The sequence below is a fragment of the Oncorhynchus kisutch genome, linkage group LG7 (assembly GCF_002021735.2).
Source record: "Oncorhynchus kisutch isolate 150728-3 linkage group LG7, Okis_V2, whole genome shotgun sequence".
Taxonomy (NCBI): Eukaryota; Metazoa; Chordata; class Actinopteri; order Salmoniformes; family Salmonidae; genus Oncorhynchus; species Oncorhynchus kisutch.
In genome coordinates this window covers 40508528-40528146 of record NC_034180.2, presented here as the reverse complement: position 1 = coordinate 40528146, position 19619 = coordinate 40508528, and the positions used below count along the sequence as shown (strand labels likewise).

The 19619-nt window shown below is 45.0% G+C and overlaps 1 protein-coding gene across 2 annotated transcripts; it reads right to left on the bottom strand.

Annotated features, from left to right (window-relative positions):
• Positions 1–229: 229 nt before the first annotated feature.
• On the bottom strand, positions 230–18758 carry iars2 (isoleucyl-tRNA synthetase 2, mitochondrial). Of its 2 annotated transcripts, XM_031829105.1 has the most exons (22): positions 18347–18758; positions 17951–18073; positions 17639–17792; positions 17162–17310; positions 16989–17038; positions 14760–14960; positions 14536–14651; positions 14277–14446; positions 13387–13477; positions 13123–13274; positions 10324–10484; positions 10143–10245; positions 9938–10031; positions 9365–9445; positions 8461–8563; positions 8224–8326; positions 7967–8092; positions 7623–7861; positions 7329–7474; positions 7050–7240; positions 6747–6891; positions 230–975 (listed from the first exon to the last, which is right to left on the bottom strand). In XM_031829105.1, exons 1-22 carry the CDS (start codon positions 18605–18607, stop codon positions 830–832), a joined length of 3105 nt encoding a protein of 1034 aa, XP_031684965.1. In that variant the 5' UTR covers positions 18608–18758; the 3' UTR covers positions 230–829. The 2 variants fall into 2 exon arrangements, with proteins under 2 accessions (XP_031684965.1, XP_020343815.2); XM_020488226.2 differs by lacking the exon at positions 9365–9445.
• Positions 18759–19619: the final 861 nt, after the last annotated feature.

Below are 19619 nucleotides of genomic sequence, written 5' to 3'. Positions count from 1 at the left end.
ATTGCGTCAAGCCACACACTAAATGGAGCAAACGTACTTTAATGTCTGTTCCAATAATTTTTGGGGGAAATGTGGCGTTCAGTACAAACCGCCATGGGATTCTCTCCAGACCATTCAGGTAGACTCAGATATTTGTACCCTACTGAATGACACCTTGGTTTTCAAAGGGTGATAGGAATCACTGGTTTAGGAGGATTTTTAGGAATATTGCACTTATTTGGCTTCCAAGTGTATTTTAATGATCATCCTTTATTTAATAGATTTCGTACAAGTGGACAGGAGAACTATACAGATCATTAAACATGAATACAAATAAAAAAACTAGGCGCTCAGTGTTGTACCATCCCCTATATATCCTAATACATACAATAATCAGACCCGATGACTTGATTCTCTTAGTAGGTATATTACTGCACTCTGTGCCTCATAGGAGGGGTCCAGGACTATCAATACATGTCCCTTTCTAGGAAACATCACTGATGTGCCCTTCTTTGGGAGAGGTGTCTTATGAACTCAAAAGTACTGCATAGCTCTTATGACAATTCCCTCTATCAAAATAAAATGTGTGCTTTGTTTTACGAAGCCTGTCTTGTAAACCATCCATCCTCACTGCATGCGGCAACATGCCAGAGTCAATGTCAGTTGAAGAGCTGAAGAAAGATAATGTCATTTAGGTAACTGCCAGACAGTCTGGCTGTCGCTGTTTCCCCTCTCAGTGCGTTGCTAAGCAGGGTCTTTCTTGGTTGACCCCTGGTTGTCTGGAGTCAGTTCAAGCAGACAGACCGGGTTAAACGGCAATTTGCTGGTTTTGATGGTGCGGACGGACTTGTCACTGCGCCCTAGTAAGGATGGTCTGGCAGCGGGGGCAGGGGCAGTCTGGAGAACTTGAGGTGTACCGCCGGCACCTTGGGCACCGGGCCATGGAGGTGGGCACTGCCGCTACTTGGTAAGCACTGTCCTCACGGATAACCCCACCTGATTGGACAGAGCGAAAATGTTGCTATGATTAGGGAGGTTAAAAGGTCATATTCATTAGTGCACACCAGACACCATATTAAAACGTTTCTTACTCGACAAGTTAAGGTTTGGTGTATAGTGAACACGAACCAGGTTACTGTATGACCCCTAAAATACTTGGCTGTTTTGAACAGACTATGATTGCGTTAAACTGACAGCCCAATTTTGATATTCTTTACACTAATTGGTGTTGAACAATCACATCAGCTCTTGTTTTTTTAGAGCTGATCTGATTTGTCAAAATACCAATTAGTGAAAACAAAGTTCAGAATTGGGCTGCTTATAAAAAAAAGAAGAAGCCTAAGGCAAAGATTCAATCAGATCAAGTGTTAACTGGCGATAGCAGACACCAGAATTGACTTAGATACTGATACCAGGTTCAGTATCACAATGCGAAAAAAGGCATATTAGCCAAAGTCAGAGAAACTGCTGTTTATTATCAGATTAGATTGTTTTAGAAAGACAGCCATGTATGCATTAATAAATCAACTACAATGGTAATAATTTATTTGAACGGTAAGTCACGATGTAGCCTTATTCACAATACAGGTGAATGAATGCATATTCAATAAGTGTGTGCATGCACTGAGCTATTGAGTTTGTTTTGGCTGATTTCATGGTGCTACAGATTACAAATAATTTGGCCTCCCTTAATAAAAAAAAAAGTATATAATAATAGCCAATCAGCATTGAGAAACTGAGTGAGCTCAACTGAATGGTTCTGGCACACCAAAACAAAAGTGTAAAGGGAAACCAGTTTGGACTTGGCTTCACATCAACCCAAACTTCATTGGCAGAAAAAAATGTAATTGTTGCCCTCTGGTGGCTAGCTAGCTAAAATTGGACATTTCCTAAATTAGCCATTGACGGATATAGGGAGTTGGATTTGTGGTTTTACTTCATTTTAAGTACTGGCCAATGAATATAACGGCAAATCTAATCCAACCATAAATTCATACATTGTGCCTCTGGCCTGGCCAGGTAGCCTAGGACAACAACTAAGTGTGTACTGTATGACAGAGTCATAAACCATTTTGGCAACATGAGAGGATGACATTTGTGTTTCTCTACTAGTAGAGTGAGTCAACTGTTTTTTCTACTTACGCACACACACAAATAAGTACCATGGACAGCCATGTGATCTCTTACGTTGATTGGACTAAATTGTTTTTGGAATCTTTTAGTTATCACTGCATTAGACTAAAGCACAAGTTATTTGATGTTGAAACGTTCACAAAGCATTTAGCTGAAATGGTGCTGGAATAGTGGAGCTCCTGTTTTCTTTGTGACTTGCGGTAACTCTCCATGGTTCTAAATCAATAGTTGTTTAGTAGTCGGAAATGTTAACTTGCTTTACCATGCTGTATGCTTTGTGGATGAAACCAGACAATATGCTTTGTGGACAAAACCGGACAATATGCTTTGTGGACTAAACCGGACAATATGCTTTGTGAACTAAACCGGACAATATGCTTTGTGGACTAAACCGGACAATATGCTTTGTGGACTAAACCGGACAATATGCTTTGTGGACTAAACCGGACAATATGCTTTGTGGACTAAACCGGACAATATGCTTTGTGGACTAAACCGGACAATATGCTTTGTGGACTAAACCGGATGTTGCTCTCTGGTTTTGATGAAACAAAGGTGTGGCTGAATTTATTCTGTCTCTTATAGTCTCTGACTTAGGCCTATATTATCACGGTGGGAAGGCATATGAACTAACAGGTTCTAGAGCAAACAATGCAATCACAACACACAGGTTGTAATCAGGGATGTAGTGGTAAGAAAAGGTGCAGGGGTAAACTAAAGAGAAGACGAACAACCACCGATATAAACCAAAACATTTTTACAACTGTATTGTTTGATTGCATTTTCATGCAGGTCTATTGGGAAGGCCTAATGTAATGACAAAATGCATATCACGTTCATATCCATAGTATCTCATGTAATTCAGTTCTGTATTGTAAACACCTAAAGTGCACCCGTATAAAAAGCCCTTTGTAGATTCAACTATGTTGTAGTCTATACTGCCCTACCAAGCAAAAAGGCAGTAACTGCTCATTTGGTCAAAAATTAGTTAAGTCATTTTTGCTAAATTAAATACATGCTTAAATATGTGGACAAGTATCCTGCCTCTATTGTATTGTGTTCTGGAGAAAAGCAGTAACTGCATAAAGTGACTGTGAAACCAAGGTAAATAAAAGCCTTTTCTCAGTTCCACACTATGAGCAGTTACTGCCTTTTTGCTTGGAAGGGCAGTATACCCATTTGAAGATGAACTTGTTATTGTGTTTGTTAAGATTAGATTCTCTGGGGACCACATTTACATTTCAGGGGACCCCACCAACCAAGTTTGGGAACCACTGTAACCTGTTTGCTTCCTGCATTGCAGCCTGCCTCAGCCTCACATTGTTTGTGTCACTACTATCTGTAAAGCAGTTTTATATTTCAATCAATTTTAGGTTCCACAGGCTGTCCCAACACAATGACATTAAAGTGCATTCTAACAGTAAAAGTTTACTCTAAAATATTGGATTCTATACCCATTTAAAGAGAAGTTATTTATATGTTTGATAATTTCAACTTTAGGGGACCCCGTATGAATCCCCGACCCCAAGTTTGGGAACCACTGTACTACTAACCCCTCTCTGCTTGTATCCGATCTGTGTCTCCTGCACCCAAGAAAGCAAAGTTAACTGAACTAAATGACTATCGCCCCGTAGCACTAACTTCTGTCACCATAAAGAGCTTTGAGAGACTAGTCAAGGATCATGTCACCTCTAACTTAGGCCGTCATTGTAAATCAGAATTTGATCTTAATTGACTTGCCTAGTTAAATAAAGGTTACATATAACTTACCTGACACCCTAGACCCACTTCAATTTGCTTACAGCCCCAATAGATTCACATACGATGCAATCGCCATCACACTGCACACTGCCCTATCCCATCTGGACAAGAGGAATACCTATGTAATAATGCTGTACATTGACTATAACTGAGCAATCAAACACCCTAGTACCCTCCAAGCTCATCATTACGCTTGAGGCCCTGGGTCTGAACCCAGCCCTCTGCAACTGGGACCTGGACTTCCTGATGGACCGCCCCCCCCCCAGGTGGTGAAGGTAAGAAACAACACCACTTCACTGATCCTCAACACTGGGGCCCCACAAGGGTGCATGCTCAGGCCCCTTCTGTACTTCCTGTTCACCCATGACTGCGTGGCTAAGCACTCCAACTCAAATCATCAAGTTTGCAGACAACACAACAGTAGTAGGCCTGATTACCAACAATGACGAGACAGCCTACAGGGAGGTGGTGAGGGCCCTGGGATTGTGGTGCCAGAATAATAAAACTGTCACCCAATGTCAACAAAACAAAGGAGCTGATTGTGGACTTCAGGACACAGCAGAGGGAGCACCCCCTATCCACATCGACGGGACCGCAGTGGAGGTGGAAAGCTTCAATTTCCTCAGCGTACACATCACTGACAAACTGAAATGGTCCACCAATACAGAGTGTGGTTCTTCAACCTCAGGAGACTGAAGAAATTAGACTTGGCACCTAAAACCCTAAAACTTTTACAGATGCACAATTGAGAGCATCCTGTATCACCATCTGGTACGGCAACTGCACCGCCCATAACCGCAGGGCTCTCCAGAGGGTGGTGTGGTCTTCCCAATGCAGGGGGCAAACTACCTGCCCTCCAGGACACCTACAACCACCTGAGCCTCTGCCTGTTCACCCTGCTATCATCTAGAAGGTGAGGTCAGTACAGGTACATCAAAGCTGCGACAGAGCCTGAAAAACAGCTTCTATCCCAAGGCCATCAGACTGTTAAACAGCCATCACTAGCACATTAGAGGCTGCTGCTGCCTTACATACATAGACTTGAAATCACTGGTCACTTTAATAATGTTTTCACATTTTTGCATTACTCATCTCATATGTACAGTGGGGCAAAAAAGTATTTAGTCAGCCACCAATCCACCATAATTTGCAAATAAATTCATTAAAAATCCTACAATGTGATTTTCTGGATTTTTTTTTCTCTCATTTTGTCTGTCATAGTTGAAGTGTACCTATGATGAAAATTACAGGCCTCATCTTTTTAAGTGGGAGAACTTGCACAATTGGTGGCTGACTAAATAATTTTTTGCCCCACTGTATATACTATTTTTAGTCTATGCCGCTCTGACATTGTTCATCCAAATATTTATATATTCTTAATTCCATTCCTTTACTTTAGATGTGTATATTGTTGTGAAATTGTGAGATATTACTGCACTGTTAGAAACACAAGCATTTCGCTACACCTGCAATAACATCTGCTAAACACGTATGTGACCAATAACATTTGCCACTTAGAATTATCAGCCCACCGAGTGAAGCATGAGATTGAACTTCACTCAACTTTCTAGAGCAGTGGTACCCAAAAAGGTAAATGCTTTTTCACAAATAAAAAAAGGTGTAAACAGTGTTTACCCTCCACTACATCACTGGTTGTAATATGGCTTTTTAGTTTTTATTTCTGGCTTGGCTTCCCGTGTGATTTTACCCACGTGACACTTCTGGAAAGTAACAGAAATTATAGTACCGAACCCTTTTCATATTCTAGTTTCAAAAAGTACAGAAGTTTCAGTATACCGTTCAACACTAGTCTGAGGTGTAAAAGCCCATTCCGGGTTGGCGATCCAGAGGCTCCGTAAGGTGGGTGTGATGCAATTTCGGAGTCTCTGGAGCCTCATCTCTGTGCGCCTCCCAAAATTTGTAACAATGTAGAGGGCTCCTTATAGCTCCGTATGTACATGATTAGTTGACGGTAGGTGGGGGCAGTAGGTCCTGTATAAACGCAATATAGGTGTAGGCCTAAAAGGTCAATCCGACACCTGCAGTGGCTGTACAGAATTTACTGCGATGCAGCCTCCGTAGAAGTAGTCAGAGCATACATACTTCTTGAGCTTCCCTGAGCAGAAATGTTGTGAAGGAAGTTGTCAAGAAGGTGAGTGTTTATACAGGACCTCCTGCCCCACCTACCATCAAATGTCAAACCCTCCTTACGGAGCCTCCGGATCACATTGCTAGAGCAAGTATGAATTGGCTATTAACTGTGTTGGAGCTGTCAAACTGGTAAGCAGCTTATCTTGATCAGTGTCATGAAGCCACACCCACCCCACTCGCGTTAGAAGTTCAGAATGACAAAGTCTAGGCTATATAGAAATAATGACGCTCAAATAAAAAAATCCTTCAACTAAATAATGAGGATTTGCATCATAATAAAGGTGTAGATTACATCTCACATTCTGGTGTTCAAACTTGGCTGCATGGGATTTCTTAATGTGACTCCGTGCAGCCAATGGAAAGGAGCTGCTTGTGGATTTGACAGCTCCAACGCAGTTCTACCTCCTACACTGCCAAAACAACCGCTTTGTGGATGTCAGCTAAAGCGGATATGATTGTATATAAAAACTTTTTTTTAAAGTAACCTTTATTTAACTAGGCAAGCCAGTTAAATTGTGCACCGCCCTATGGGGACTCCCAATCACTGCCGGATGTGATGCAGCTTGGATTCGAACCAGGGACTGCAGTGACGCCTCTTGCACTGAGATGCAGTGTCTTAGACCGCTGCACCACTCGGGGGCCCTATAGAACCCTGAGTTTCATTTTGGATTCAGCTACTACAGCATTGTAAATGTACTAGTGTTAGCTTAGCTGGGACTCACCCTCAAGGTTGATGAGGAAACTGCCGTTGCTGATGAGGGCATCAGCGGGCAGGTCTCTGGGCAGGGCACTAGTCAGAGTTGTCTGCGATGACATCATCAGCTCTGTTAGCTGAGAGTAAGAGGAAGTAGGTTCGTCTTGGAGAGACTGAGAAAGAGAGATTAGATAGGTAAAGTTTGTGGTAGCCAACTTGGAGTCGCTTTTCTGAGACCTGAAAGACCGTCCCTTCCATACAACTACATCTCAGCCGTTTGTGGTATAGTGATTATGAGGAGGACATCAGAGAGCGCATTCTGCCCCCTTACCTCAATGAGTTCAAACAGTAGGCCAGGCTCAATCTCTATGGTCAGCTCATACTCGGCTGCATTGCGTCCTGGGATAGAGGACAGGAAGGAATCCCTGATAGCGCATGCCCCCTCCACGGCTTCCTCCAATCCCGGCCTCCGCCACACAGGACTGCTCTTAATCCAGCCACTCCTGAACATGGTCTCCCCCTCTGAAGATAGAGACTTTCAGAGTCACACACACACACACACAGGTACATGCAGGCACGCACGCGCACACACAAACACACAAGGTCATACCGTTATGTCCTGGGGCGTGTAAGTAGACCTCTTCGGCCAGGTGAGGTAGGATAGGAGCGATGGAGCGCGTCACTCCGTCCAGAATCTCCTCTAGAACCGTCTGACAGGACCGCCGACCCAACGAGTCCTCAGGATCACAGTACAGCCTGGGAGAGGGAGAGAGTAACAGACTATTAATAGTGCCATATAGTAGCAATGACAGTCATTATAGTGTTGTCATAAGTGTAACAGAGTAGTAGTAGACAATGTAATAACAATAGCAGTGGTAGTAGTATTTAGCAAGAGTATCAGTACCTGTCCTTGATGATGCTGAAGTAGAACTTGGAGAGGTCTCTGGTGATGAAGGCTTGGAGCAGGCGGATGGCCCTGCCCGCACCAAAATCATTGTAGGCATCTGTCATCTTCATACTGTAGTTCCGTAGAAGGTGCAGTAGGTACTGGTCAATGTAGTGCATTTCTTTAGGGTCCACTGCCTGAGTACGAGGGTCAAAACCCTGCAGATTCCCTAGCAAGAACTTCAGGGTATTCCTCAACTAGAACGAGACGAGGAAGAGTTATTACAGCAGTGTGGAGAAGCAGGTAACGAGACTCCTACACAGACTGACAGACCCACAGATAGTAGACACCATGACACTCACCTTATTGATGCTGTCTCTGGCTGAGTTGAGCACGTTGGGGCCGATCTGGACCTCAGAGAAGACGTTGGACTCTGCCACCCACCAACGCAACACATCCACTCCATAGGCAGGAGACACACTGGGGTCCTGGGAGAAATAGAGGGAAAGAGATAGGAGAGTGGGGTAGGGTGAAAGCCTTTAAGGACTAACACTGTTGACCAACCCCGGGAGTGTGTATGTTTCTCCAGAAAGGTTAGGTCTCATCCACAGCCTCTCACCTCCCCCCCGTGGATGACTGTATCGGGGTCTACTACGTTGCCTAAAGACTTGGACATCTTCTCTCCTTTCTCGCTTATCACAAAGTCATGTATCATCAGAGCCCTGAGAGAGAAAGAGAGAGAAAGTCATGCATTATCAGAGCCCTGAGAGAGAAAGTTATGAATACAGATTCTTCTCTGGCTTTCTTACGGACACATTTACAACAAGCACACAAATCTAAAAAGCATTTCACTGACTTGTAGGGAGCCCTTTTCTGCACAGCAACACTGGTGAGCAGAGAGGACTGGAACCAACCTCCTATCTGGTCCTTTCCCTCCACATACACATCAGCCCTCGAGTCTGATGAGAGAGAGAGCGAGCAAGCGGAAAAACATGTTTAGTTCTTTGCAGTGTTTTGTTCTTAACCAATTCATGCGAACAGAGAGGAAAGCCAGATGGTTAGTATCAGGGGAACGTCACTGACTTTGTCCACAAGAGGTAGGACAAGTCTAGAGGGACAGAGACCACAGCCACTGGTAGTGAGGACATTGAGACAATGCATGACGAGTATACCAAGATTGTGCAACCATGCCTTGACCAATGCCCTGCGTGAAAGTGGTAGCGACAGACATTCCACCTTGGCCAGCCTTGGGAGAGACAGTACAGAAACATTACATGGCGAGGCAGCCTTCCAAAGCCACGGGGTACTGTAGAGGTTAGAGAGCGGCTTAGAGACCGTAGTGCTCCTGCCTTAGACAATAGCACAGGTACAGCCACCAGGCTTTCAGGGGGAGAGCCTCCCTTGCTGCCAAAGAGAGAGACTGCTGACTAAACAGAGAGTGCAGTCAGGGAGTGAATCTTATAGATAACCAATCTTTAAGGTGCTCAGCTCCCAAACAAGGTGATCAGATTCCCACATGCTGAGGAGAGAAGGGGAAGAGAGCAGGAGCGAGTCAGAGAGAGAGAGGGGGGGGGGGGGGGGATAGTGAGAGACAGAAACAGAAATCAATAGAAAAAAGGAAATATAGAGAAGAGATGGAGAGGAAGTAAGAGGGATGAGTAGAAGAGAGGGGGGGGTGAGTAGAAGAGGGGGGGAAGGAGGGATGAGTAGAAGAGGGGGGGGGGGGGGGGGAGTAGAAGAGGGGTCTGGGGGTTATTAACCTGGCACCAGGGGTTTGCGTAGGGAGGAAGGGAGCCAGCTGAGCCGTGACTCAGAGTCAGTGTCACTCTCCTCCTTCATTTCTGAAAACACAACACAACCACTCACATGGACAACATGGGTAAACCTTGGGAAATTGTGTGGCTGTATGTTGGATGTCAGTCTTGCCAAATGCCACAACAAGAACAATATCCAAACAAATGAAAGTCTTCCTTATTATGTGACTATAGAACACTTCAGTAAGGTGTGTTCCAGAGAGGGATAAAGCTAATGGCTGATGTACAAGGACTACACACGCTTCATATTAGATAGAAGTTATTTCTAATGCATAAACAATTCACAATAAGCCATGTGCCAGAGAGAGATAGCATCACCAGGCAGTTTGTACAGTATTCAATAACTGGTTAGTGTAGTAAGGACACTTAGAAAGTTGTGATTTAGCTAGGCCTAGCTAAGAAAACAACCTTCAGACACAGCCTTGAATTCTAAGAAAACACAAGCGTAATCGCTAGTGTAAGAATACTTGGCAGATGTCGTACGTAGCTTCGCCAGGTTAGCTAAACACAGAGCCTCACCTTCAAGAACAGCAGCCCAGGAGGTTCCACTGTCAAACCAGATGTCCAACACATCATCTCCACGCTCGTAGTCTGTTACCTCTCCTGCTTTACTCTGACAAACACACACATACGTTAATCTTCACACACACAAGGTGCTAAAATCCTCTTTTAATCATACAACCATATTCACTGACTTGTGAGTGAAAGTGCTGAGGTGACTCACCTTCTTGAGCACCTCTGGTGGCAATAGAGATTCCAGGGGCAGCTCCCACCAGCAGTCACTGCCCTTCTCTGAGAACAGCTGGGTCACATGGGATACAGTGTGCCTTTAGGGGGAGAGAGCAGGGGTCAGAGCGGGGTGGCGTTGTGTGTGTGTGTGTGTATGTTTGTGGGTGTGTAGTTACTTGTTAATGAGAGGCTCTCCTGTCTCCTTGTGGTAGAACACAGGTATGGGCACACCCCAGCTCCTCTGGCGTGAGATACACCAGTACGGTCTTCTGTCCAGGTGGGCCAACAGACTGCCCCTCGCCGATTCTGGGATCACACGCACCTTAGCCAGCACTTCCTACACACAGTCATAAAGACACAACTAAATGTTTTAGTCAAATATTCTCTCTTTTTGGGCTTCTTGCAGTCTAAAAAATGATTAGTAATTATGTTCCGGCCCCCTGATCATCCGCTGAAGAAGAAAAAAATCATCCCGCAGCTGAATTTAGTTGATCCCTGCTCTATAAGAAGAATCATTCTCAGTTTCTAAGAGTCTAACTTACTGAGTGGGACCTGTTCTAAGTGTATGCGAGTGAGAATCATCACCTGTTTGAAAGAATCCCTCTCAATGTATCGCAGTGAGAACAGATTCATCTCTAGGGGTGATAGACAGGCTTTAAGAGATGTACAACGTGAGACAAAAAGACAGATACTGGTGGACAAGGAGGCAAACAAGCAAAGGGTGGAGAGGAGCCTCACCTCAGGAAACGCAAGGGTGGAGAGGAGCCTCTCCTCAGGAAACGCAAGGGTGGAGAGGAGCCTCTCCTCAGGAAACGCAAGGGTGGAGAGGACCCTCTCCTCAGGAAACGCAAGGGTGGAGAGGACCCTCTCCTCAGGAAACGCAAGGGTGGAGAGGACCCTCTCCTCAGGAAACGCAAGGGTGGAGAGGACCCTCTCCTCAGGAAACGCAAGGGTGGAGAGGACCCTCTCCTCAGGAAACGCAAGGGTGGAGAGGACCCTCTCCTCAGGAAACGCAAGGGTGGAGAGGAGCCTCTCCTCAGGAAACACAAGGGTGGAGAGGAGCCTCTCCTCAGGAAACACAAGGGTGGAGAGGAGCCTCTCCTCAGGAAACGCAAGGGTGGAGAGGACCCTCTCCTCAGGAAACACAAGGGTGGAGAGGAGCCTCTCCTCAGGAAACGCAAGGGTGGAGAGGACCCTCTCCTCAGGAAACGCAAGGGTAGCCTGGCATGGCATTAAATCCATGGCTAGTGCCCCCCATATAGGCAGGGGAACAACCAGTGCTGACTTTGGGGGACATGAGCGCCAGAACATGGATAATGAACTGAATGTTTTCTTCTCAAGATTTGAATCAGACAACTTTGTGTCGGAAGTAAAACAAATGGAAACATCATTCCAAATGTTTGAGGGAGTTGTTGTTCAACAGTCTGATGTTCTTAAGTTGTTCAGGGGATGTAACACATACAAAAGCCCAGACAAAATAAGTGGACATGTGTTAAAGCACTGTGCTGAACAACTGGCTGGTGCTTTTACAGACATTTTCCAATCCTCACTCAACCAGCAACACGTTCCAGTGTTGTGGAAAAAAATCATTCCTAAAGCATCTAATCCTTCTGTGCTGAATGACTATCGCCCTGTCGCTTTGACATCCCTAGGTATGAAATGCCTTGAAGCTCCTCGACCCATTTCAGTTTGCCTATTAGTTGAACAGAGGAGTTGATGATGCCATTCTTACCCTCCTTAACATGGTCTATAGACATCTAGAGGGTGTATTAACATGGTCTATAGACATCTAGAGGGTGCCAAATCCCATGTCAGGGTTCTGTTTGTTGACTTTTCTTCTGCCTTCAACACCAGCCTTACATTCTGGCACAGAGACTCATTCGGGACTTCTCCTTAGACGGGGGGCTGGTTTTGTGGCTGTTGGACTTCCTGAGCCAACGCTCACAGCGAGTCAAAATAGGTCCCCATGTGTCGGATATACGCAATACCAACACAGGCTCTCAGGTATGTGTTTTGTCCCCACTTCTGTACATCTTGTACACTAATAGTTGTACTAGTTCCCATCCTGACAGACATCTCGTTAAGTTCGCTGATGACACTGCCTTGATCAGCCTGTTGCATGATGACGAGGAACATCATGGCCCGGTCCTAGATGACTTTGTAGAGTGGTGTGAGGAATCACACTTGGTCCTCAATACCAACAAGACCAAAGAGATGTGCATAGACTTCAGGAAGCGCACAACACCTACCTCTGCAACATCTATCAGAGGTCAGAATATAGAATTCATAGAGGAATATAAATATCTGGGTGTTTTTTTGGACAATAAGCTTCATTGGAGTAAATGTGCAGACCTAGACCTGATCTACATAGAGTCAACAGAGACTGTACTATACTGACTCTGTTTTACAAATCCTTTATTGAGAGTATTTGAACTTTTTGTATTGTTTGTTGGTTGGTTGGTTGGTTTGGCAATGCCACCGTCAGCCAGAGAAACATGCTGAGAAGGATTATTACCACAGCAAGCAAGGTACTTGGAGTCAAACAGACAGGCCTGGATGAGATCTTTAAGGTCAGGGACATCTGTAAGGCTCACAAAATTATATTAGACCCAAGCCACCCCCTGTACCTGGACTTTGAACTACTCCCCTCTGGGCGCAGGTATAGGGCACCCCTCAGCAGGGAAAACAGAACGAGACAATCATTTGTGCCAGGTGTGATATCCCTCCTAAATAGCTCGGGGACTGTTCCCATTGACCCCGTAAGGCCAGCAGGCTAGTCTTTCCTTCTTTTTAATCTTTTATTTCTTACTATTATTATTATTATTATTGGTGTGTAAATGTTATGTTGTTTTGTCAATCGTGTTTTGTATTTCAACACCACTTTGAATGTGTACATGACACTGCAACAGAATTTCCCCATGGGGACAATAAAGTCAGTAAGTAAGTAAGAGTTATCCCCAGTGTGTGATTCCTACCTTGGCCTTGTCTTTAAGGCTGGCGATGTCAATGAACCACTGTTTGCTGGGCCTGATGACTACAGGCTCTTTACTCCTCCAGTCGTACGGGTAACTGTGGACACACTCCTCCTCCTTCACTAGAGAACCGACAGCCTTCAGCATGGAGATCACTGACATGCACACAAAACACGCACAAAAGCTTGTACAAAGAGAGCAAGAGGTTGAACTAGACAATACAAGTTAAGCATTATCCTCCCTGTCTCTCTCACAGTTTCTTCCTACCTGCATCGTTGCCCTCCCCCATCACAGACAGACTCTGTAGCTCAGGCCCAGCCAGCTCAGTGAACCTGCCTTCCTCATCCACGATACACTCCTAGAACAGAGGAAACACACACAGCCATACAGATTAGGGGTGGGTAATTGAAATGATTTTACTATTCGAATAATATCATGACGTTCAGATATACAGAGTCGAAATTCTCATTGTTATATAAAGAGTTACACAAAAAAAATGATAGACAATCGACCAATCAGAACGACACAAATGCACACGGCAGAGGTAAACAGAGGCCATGCTGCTTTTCATCAGTAGTTTGGCTAACAGCAACAGTGAACGAGAAGTGTGATTTTCATTAAGATATAACTGATTGTTACAAAAAGTGTTTCTGGTGAGTGTTTTGCGTTGATCTGTGTCAGGTATTGTAGAAACTCTTAGATGAGCGCCTGTAATTGCTATTTGAAGTGGGGCGATAGCAATGTAATGCACCATTATAAAAACTACACTCAAAAGTTTGCAGTTTAATTAAATTAGGAATTTCAAATGTAGTGGTTATTAAACTCTTTGGTATATCATTGCAAGTAAAAATGTCACAAGGATAATGTAATTTAGACAAAAGCTTTTTCATTGTTAAAATAGTCCTGAAATTGGTTCACTCTGAAAATGAACACCCACTCAAGTAATCGAATACTAACATCCGTTCAGACATTTGATTAACCCCAGGAAGAGCTAATGGGAATCCTTAATAGAAATACAAACCGTGCCCATCTCTAGGACAGATGTCATTGGAAGTTCATGATGGCTTTTAGCCTGGAAGCCAGAATGTTTTTGAAGTTAACCAACTGATATTGTTCTGTCAATCCCATTGATATATTAGTCAACTAAAGGAACGCACCACTGATAGTTTAAAGTGGGAGGCCACACTGTAGTCCTCCATCCCATGGGCAGGAGCTGTGTGAACCAATCCCGTTCCTTTGCCCATGGTCACAAAATTAGCTGGAAGCAATGGAACCTCCTTCCTGGGAATGGTGGGATGCTGGCAGACTCCTCCCTCAAGTTCTGTACCTGGAGGTGGGGATGGGAAGAGAAAGTGACAGAGTGACATGACAATGTTTATGTGTCTGTCTGTCTGTCTGTCTGTGTGTCCAGTTTACCTGTGAAAGTGCCCACAGTCTCCAGCTCTGTGCTCAGCAGTGTTGCCAGGCTGGAAACGCGCTCAGTGGCCACTAGGAGGAGCTGTGAGCTGTCTCTCCTCTTCACTACTGAGTACCTGTGTGTGAGATATTAAAACACATTTACAAAAGGTGGGAGTTATACTGTATAGTACTGAAGGTGCAGGTAGGTGTGTGAGGGGATGTCTGTTGACAGTAGTACTTACTGGGCATTTGGCATAAAGCAGACAGCCTGGTTGGCTGGGATGGTCCATGGTTGGGTGGTCCACACCAACACAGAAATGCTGCCCAACTCCCCTACAGCTTCCGCCATCTTAGGGGGCAGGGTGGCCAGGGCAAAGGTGGCATAGATTGCTTTGCTCACGTGCTGTGGGTTATACTCCAACTCTGCCTCCGCAAGAGCTGTCCTGGGGGGGTGGGGGGGGGGGGGCGAGAGAGAAAATTAGAGGTAAGGAGGAGGAGAATGAAAGGAGGGGTGGGGGGGAGAGACGCAGCAGAGATACACTACATGGCCAAAAGAATGTGGACACCTGTTCGCTGAACATCTCATTCCAAGACCATGGGCATGAATATAGAGTTGATCCCCCCTTTGCTGCTATAACAGCCTCCACTCTTCTAGGAAGGTTTTCCACTAGATGTTGGAACATTGCTGCGGGGACTTGCTTCCATTCATCCACAAGAGTTTTAGTGAGGTCAGGTACTGATGTTGGGCGATTAGGCCTGGCTCACAGTCGGCGTTCCAATTCATCCCAAAGGTGTTTGATGGGATTGAGGTCAGGGTTCTGTGCAGGTCAGTCAAGTTCTTCCACACCAATCTCAACAAACCATTTCTGTATGGACTTCGCTTTGTGCACGGGATTTTCATTGTCATGCTGAAACAGGAAAGGGCCTTTCCCAAATTGTTGCCAGAAAGTTGGAAGCACAGAATCATCAAGAATGTCATTGTTTGCTGTAGCATTAAGATTTATCTTAACTAGAACTAAGGGGCCTAGCCCAAACCACGAAAAACAGCCTTGAATAACAGCCTCAACATTATTCCTCCATCACCAAACTTTACAGTTGGCACTATGCTGACATCCGCCAGGTGCATGCCATTGGTAGATTCGGAAAATAGCTGAATCCACTAATTTGAAGGGCCGCTTACAATCTTTTCTATGGAGGAATAATTGTCTATGGAGATTCGTCTGTCAGAGTGTCAAATGCTGAAGCGTGATTCATTACTCCAGAGAATGTGTTTCCACTGCTCCAGAGTCCAACGGCGGCAAGATTTACATCATCCCAGCCGATGCTTGACATTGCGCATGGTGATCATAGTTACTGATCAATTCATTTATAATTAGAAGTTTTTGTTATCTGTTTTAAAAACTTTTTTATTTTTGTACTCATGTACGATATCCTAACCGCCATCGATAAAAGTCAGTACTGTGCAGCCGTCTTCATTGACTTGGCCAAGGCTTTCAACTGTGTCAAACACCACATTCTTATCGGCAGACTCAATAGCCTTGGCTTCTCAAATGACTGCCTCGTCTGGTTAACCAACTACTTCTCAGATAGAGTTCAGTGTGTCAAATCGGAGGGCCTGTTGTCTGGACCTCTGGCAGTCTGTGGGGGTGCCACAGGGTTCAATTCTCTGGCCGACTTCTCTCTCTCTCTGTAGAGATCAATGATGTCGCTCTTACTTCTGGTGATTCTCTGATCCACCTCTACGCAGACGACACCATTCTGTATACATCTGGCCCTTTTTAGGAGACTGTGCTAAAAAATAAATAAAACGAGCTTCAACGCCATACAACACTCCTTCCATGGCCTCCAACTGCATTTAACTGCTAGTAAAACTAAGTGCATGCTCTTCAACAAATTGCTGCCCACACACTCCCGCCCGACTAGCATCATTACTCTGGAAGGTTCTGACCTAGAATATGTGGACAACTACAAATACCTAGGTGTCTGGCTAGACTGTAAACTCTCCATACAAACTCACATTAAGCATCTCCAATCCAAAATTAAATCTAGAATCGGCTTCCTATTGCCCAACAACGCATCGATCACTCATGCTGCCAAACATACCCTCGTAAAACGGACTATCCTACTGATCCTCGACAATGTCATTGAAAGGTAGCCTAGTGGTCAGAGCGTTGGTCTAGTAACCGGAAGGTTGCTAGATCGAATCCCAGAGCTGACAAGGTAAACATTTGTTTTTCTGCCCCTGAACAAGGCAGTTAACCCACTGTTCCTAGGCCGTCAATGTAAATAAGAATTTGTTCTTAACTGACTTGCCTAGTTAAATAAATAAAATACACCTGTCAGCAATGGGTGTGGCTGAAATAGCCAAATCCACTAATTTGAAGGGGTATCCACATACACTACATGGCCAAAAGTATGTGGAAGAGCTATGTAGCAGAGACTATATCCAGAAGCCACTAAGTGCTGCCTACCTGGAGGAAGGAGACCAGAAAACTGGCTTGTAGTCCTGGTAGATCAGACCCTAGAAATTACAACACAAGAACAAACAGTTATCTCCTGGGGGAGAGAGAGCAAGCAAGTGAAAGAATGAGTGTCAGATCTTCTGGAGAGGCAGGCTGACCCAAATTGATAGAATATATCCCACCTTGCTGTGCATGTCCTGGAAGACCTTAAGCTGAGCTGCCTCATAAGTCCCATCAAAGGTGTAGTAGCACTTATCCCAGTCCGCCATCACACCCCAGCGCTGGAAGGCAGCGCGCTGACGAGCGATCGCCCCCTCCGCAAACTCCCGAGCTGGAGAGCAGAGGGACCACAGTTCATCAACAGACACACACACAGCTGATTTTCTGGTGTCATACATACATAGGGGGATATCAGATTCTATTAAATCAATAGGCAGAGCTGTTTTTGTGTTTCAGTGAACCACAGTAATTTTGTCTGAGACCTGAATATTTGTGTAAGCGAATGCCTACGCTTTTAACAGCCTACACTTTCAGCTCAATAGGCTAACATGATCCTTGCCAGGTCTTGCTGGTGACCTGGGTTTAATACCTAGTCAGTTCCATCCATCCACAATAAGTGACCAGTAATGTATCAGCTGTCTGTTCCCTGCCCCACTGACCTTTCTGTCTTATCTGCAGAGGGCTCAGTCCACTGGTTCCCAGCTCTCCCAGTGCCTTCAGTTCAATGGGCAGCCCATGGCAGTCCCAGCCTGGGACATAGTGAACCTGTTTCCCCCTCAGCATCTCAAAGCGGTTCTGGATGTCTTTGAGGATCTGGAACACACAACACCAAAGAATCATGATGATAAAAGCCTCGTCTTGCCAGTGAGAGCCATCACGAATTAATCTCTGTTCTGGGTTCAAGTCCAGTTGAGAAATATTGCACAGCTGGATTCTCTGCTAAATGACTCAAATGTAGCAAATAACAACACCTTATTGAGGGCATGTCCCACATGTGGGTCCCCGTTGGCGTATGGGGGGCCATCGTGGAGACAGTATTCCTTCTTGGCCTTCCTCTCTCTCTGCCATGAGTAGAGTTCTGCAAAGCCACACTCCTAGACACAGACAGAATCAATACACTGACATATTACTGTCAAGTCTATAGTCATAACACAGGCACAGAGCTGAATTTCAGACACAGTCTCATTGAGAACGGTTAGTTAGTTAGCTAACCAAAATGAGTCTTGCAGTGGCTAGTAAACCTCTTGTTTGTTTATCTGACATTCATTAGCAATCGGTCACACGCACCCGTTTCGAAACATGTGGCTCACTGGTAAGCTATCTAGTTAGTATGACATTAGCATGCTAGACTAGAGCACTCGTCTTACCTGTTGTATCTGTACCTCCCGGTCTATGAGATTCTGTCCGGTTAGTTTCATGGGGAATTCAGTACGGGGAAGCAACACACTGTCGCGGTACGGCCCAGCACCCTGGGCGGCTGCAGGGTGAACCGTACCGTCGGTGGAGCTGACATTTTGACAACGGCTGGTGTTGAAGGAGAGTGCGGGGTGGAGAAGGGCGCCTCTCCGAACACTCGTTCCCCATCTCGCTACGCTCTGGCTCACTGCTGAAATGCGGCACAGCAGCATGGAGAGGCAAACACTTCGTACTATTCTACCTACCAAAATTCTAAAACAGGTTTGTTGTTGTGATCGATCTGATTGCGACCTCTTAGAGCATTGGATCGCTTTTTTCTTGTTTTCCGGAAGTACTGGACGTAACACACTACTACGGAAACTGAAAGGACAAATTACTTGTCTTCTTCGATTAGGTTCAACGGCGGTTGGCATCCAATAAATGTTGCATTACCGCCACCTACTAAACTGGAGTATAACTCCCTTATACTTTGCTTAAATTTGTGTGTTTTTTTATCTAAAAAATATATTTTAAAAAATACCCTACCATCTAACACTACACAAACAAAAATAATAAATGCCATACTCCACTATTTAAATGCATTTAGTCCTACTTCAGGCCAACAGCCTGAAAGGATGGGACACTACCACTTGACACACCCTGTGTCTCGCACACACAAATACCTCTCCGCAGCTGCAACCACAATCTCTATTTTCTGCGACTTACGTCCCATCCTTGCTGTACAGTTGATAACCATTACTATAAATGCCAAAAGTCCAATCTTACTGAAACATATATCACTTGTTGGCCCATCCCTCTGTACTGGTTCAGATCTACTACTCACACCACTCCTCTCAGATCCCTCTCCCTTGACCAAATATTTTTCTACTTTCTTAACTGCCTCAGCATATGACAACTTCTGTACTACTCTATCCCTGGAAACCTGAACCTGCCTCTCTCGCACAGGACATGTCTGATCCCCAGCCCCATGGGCACCCCTACAATTAACACATACCACCACTTTCCACAATGCTACACATTCCTTTGTCTCATGCCCTTCTGCACACTTCTCACACCTAGGAACCTCCCTCCTACAGACTGCTGCCACATGCCCATAAGCTTGACACCTGTAACAACGTAATGTAGTCAGCATAAAAGCTCATACAGGATCATTTATATATCCTAACATCACTGTTGGGCAAAGACTCAACAAAACTGAAGAGAACAGACAATGATTTCTGTTTC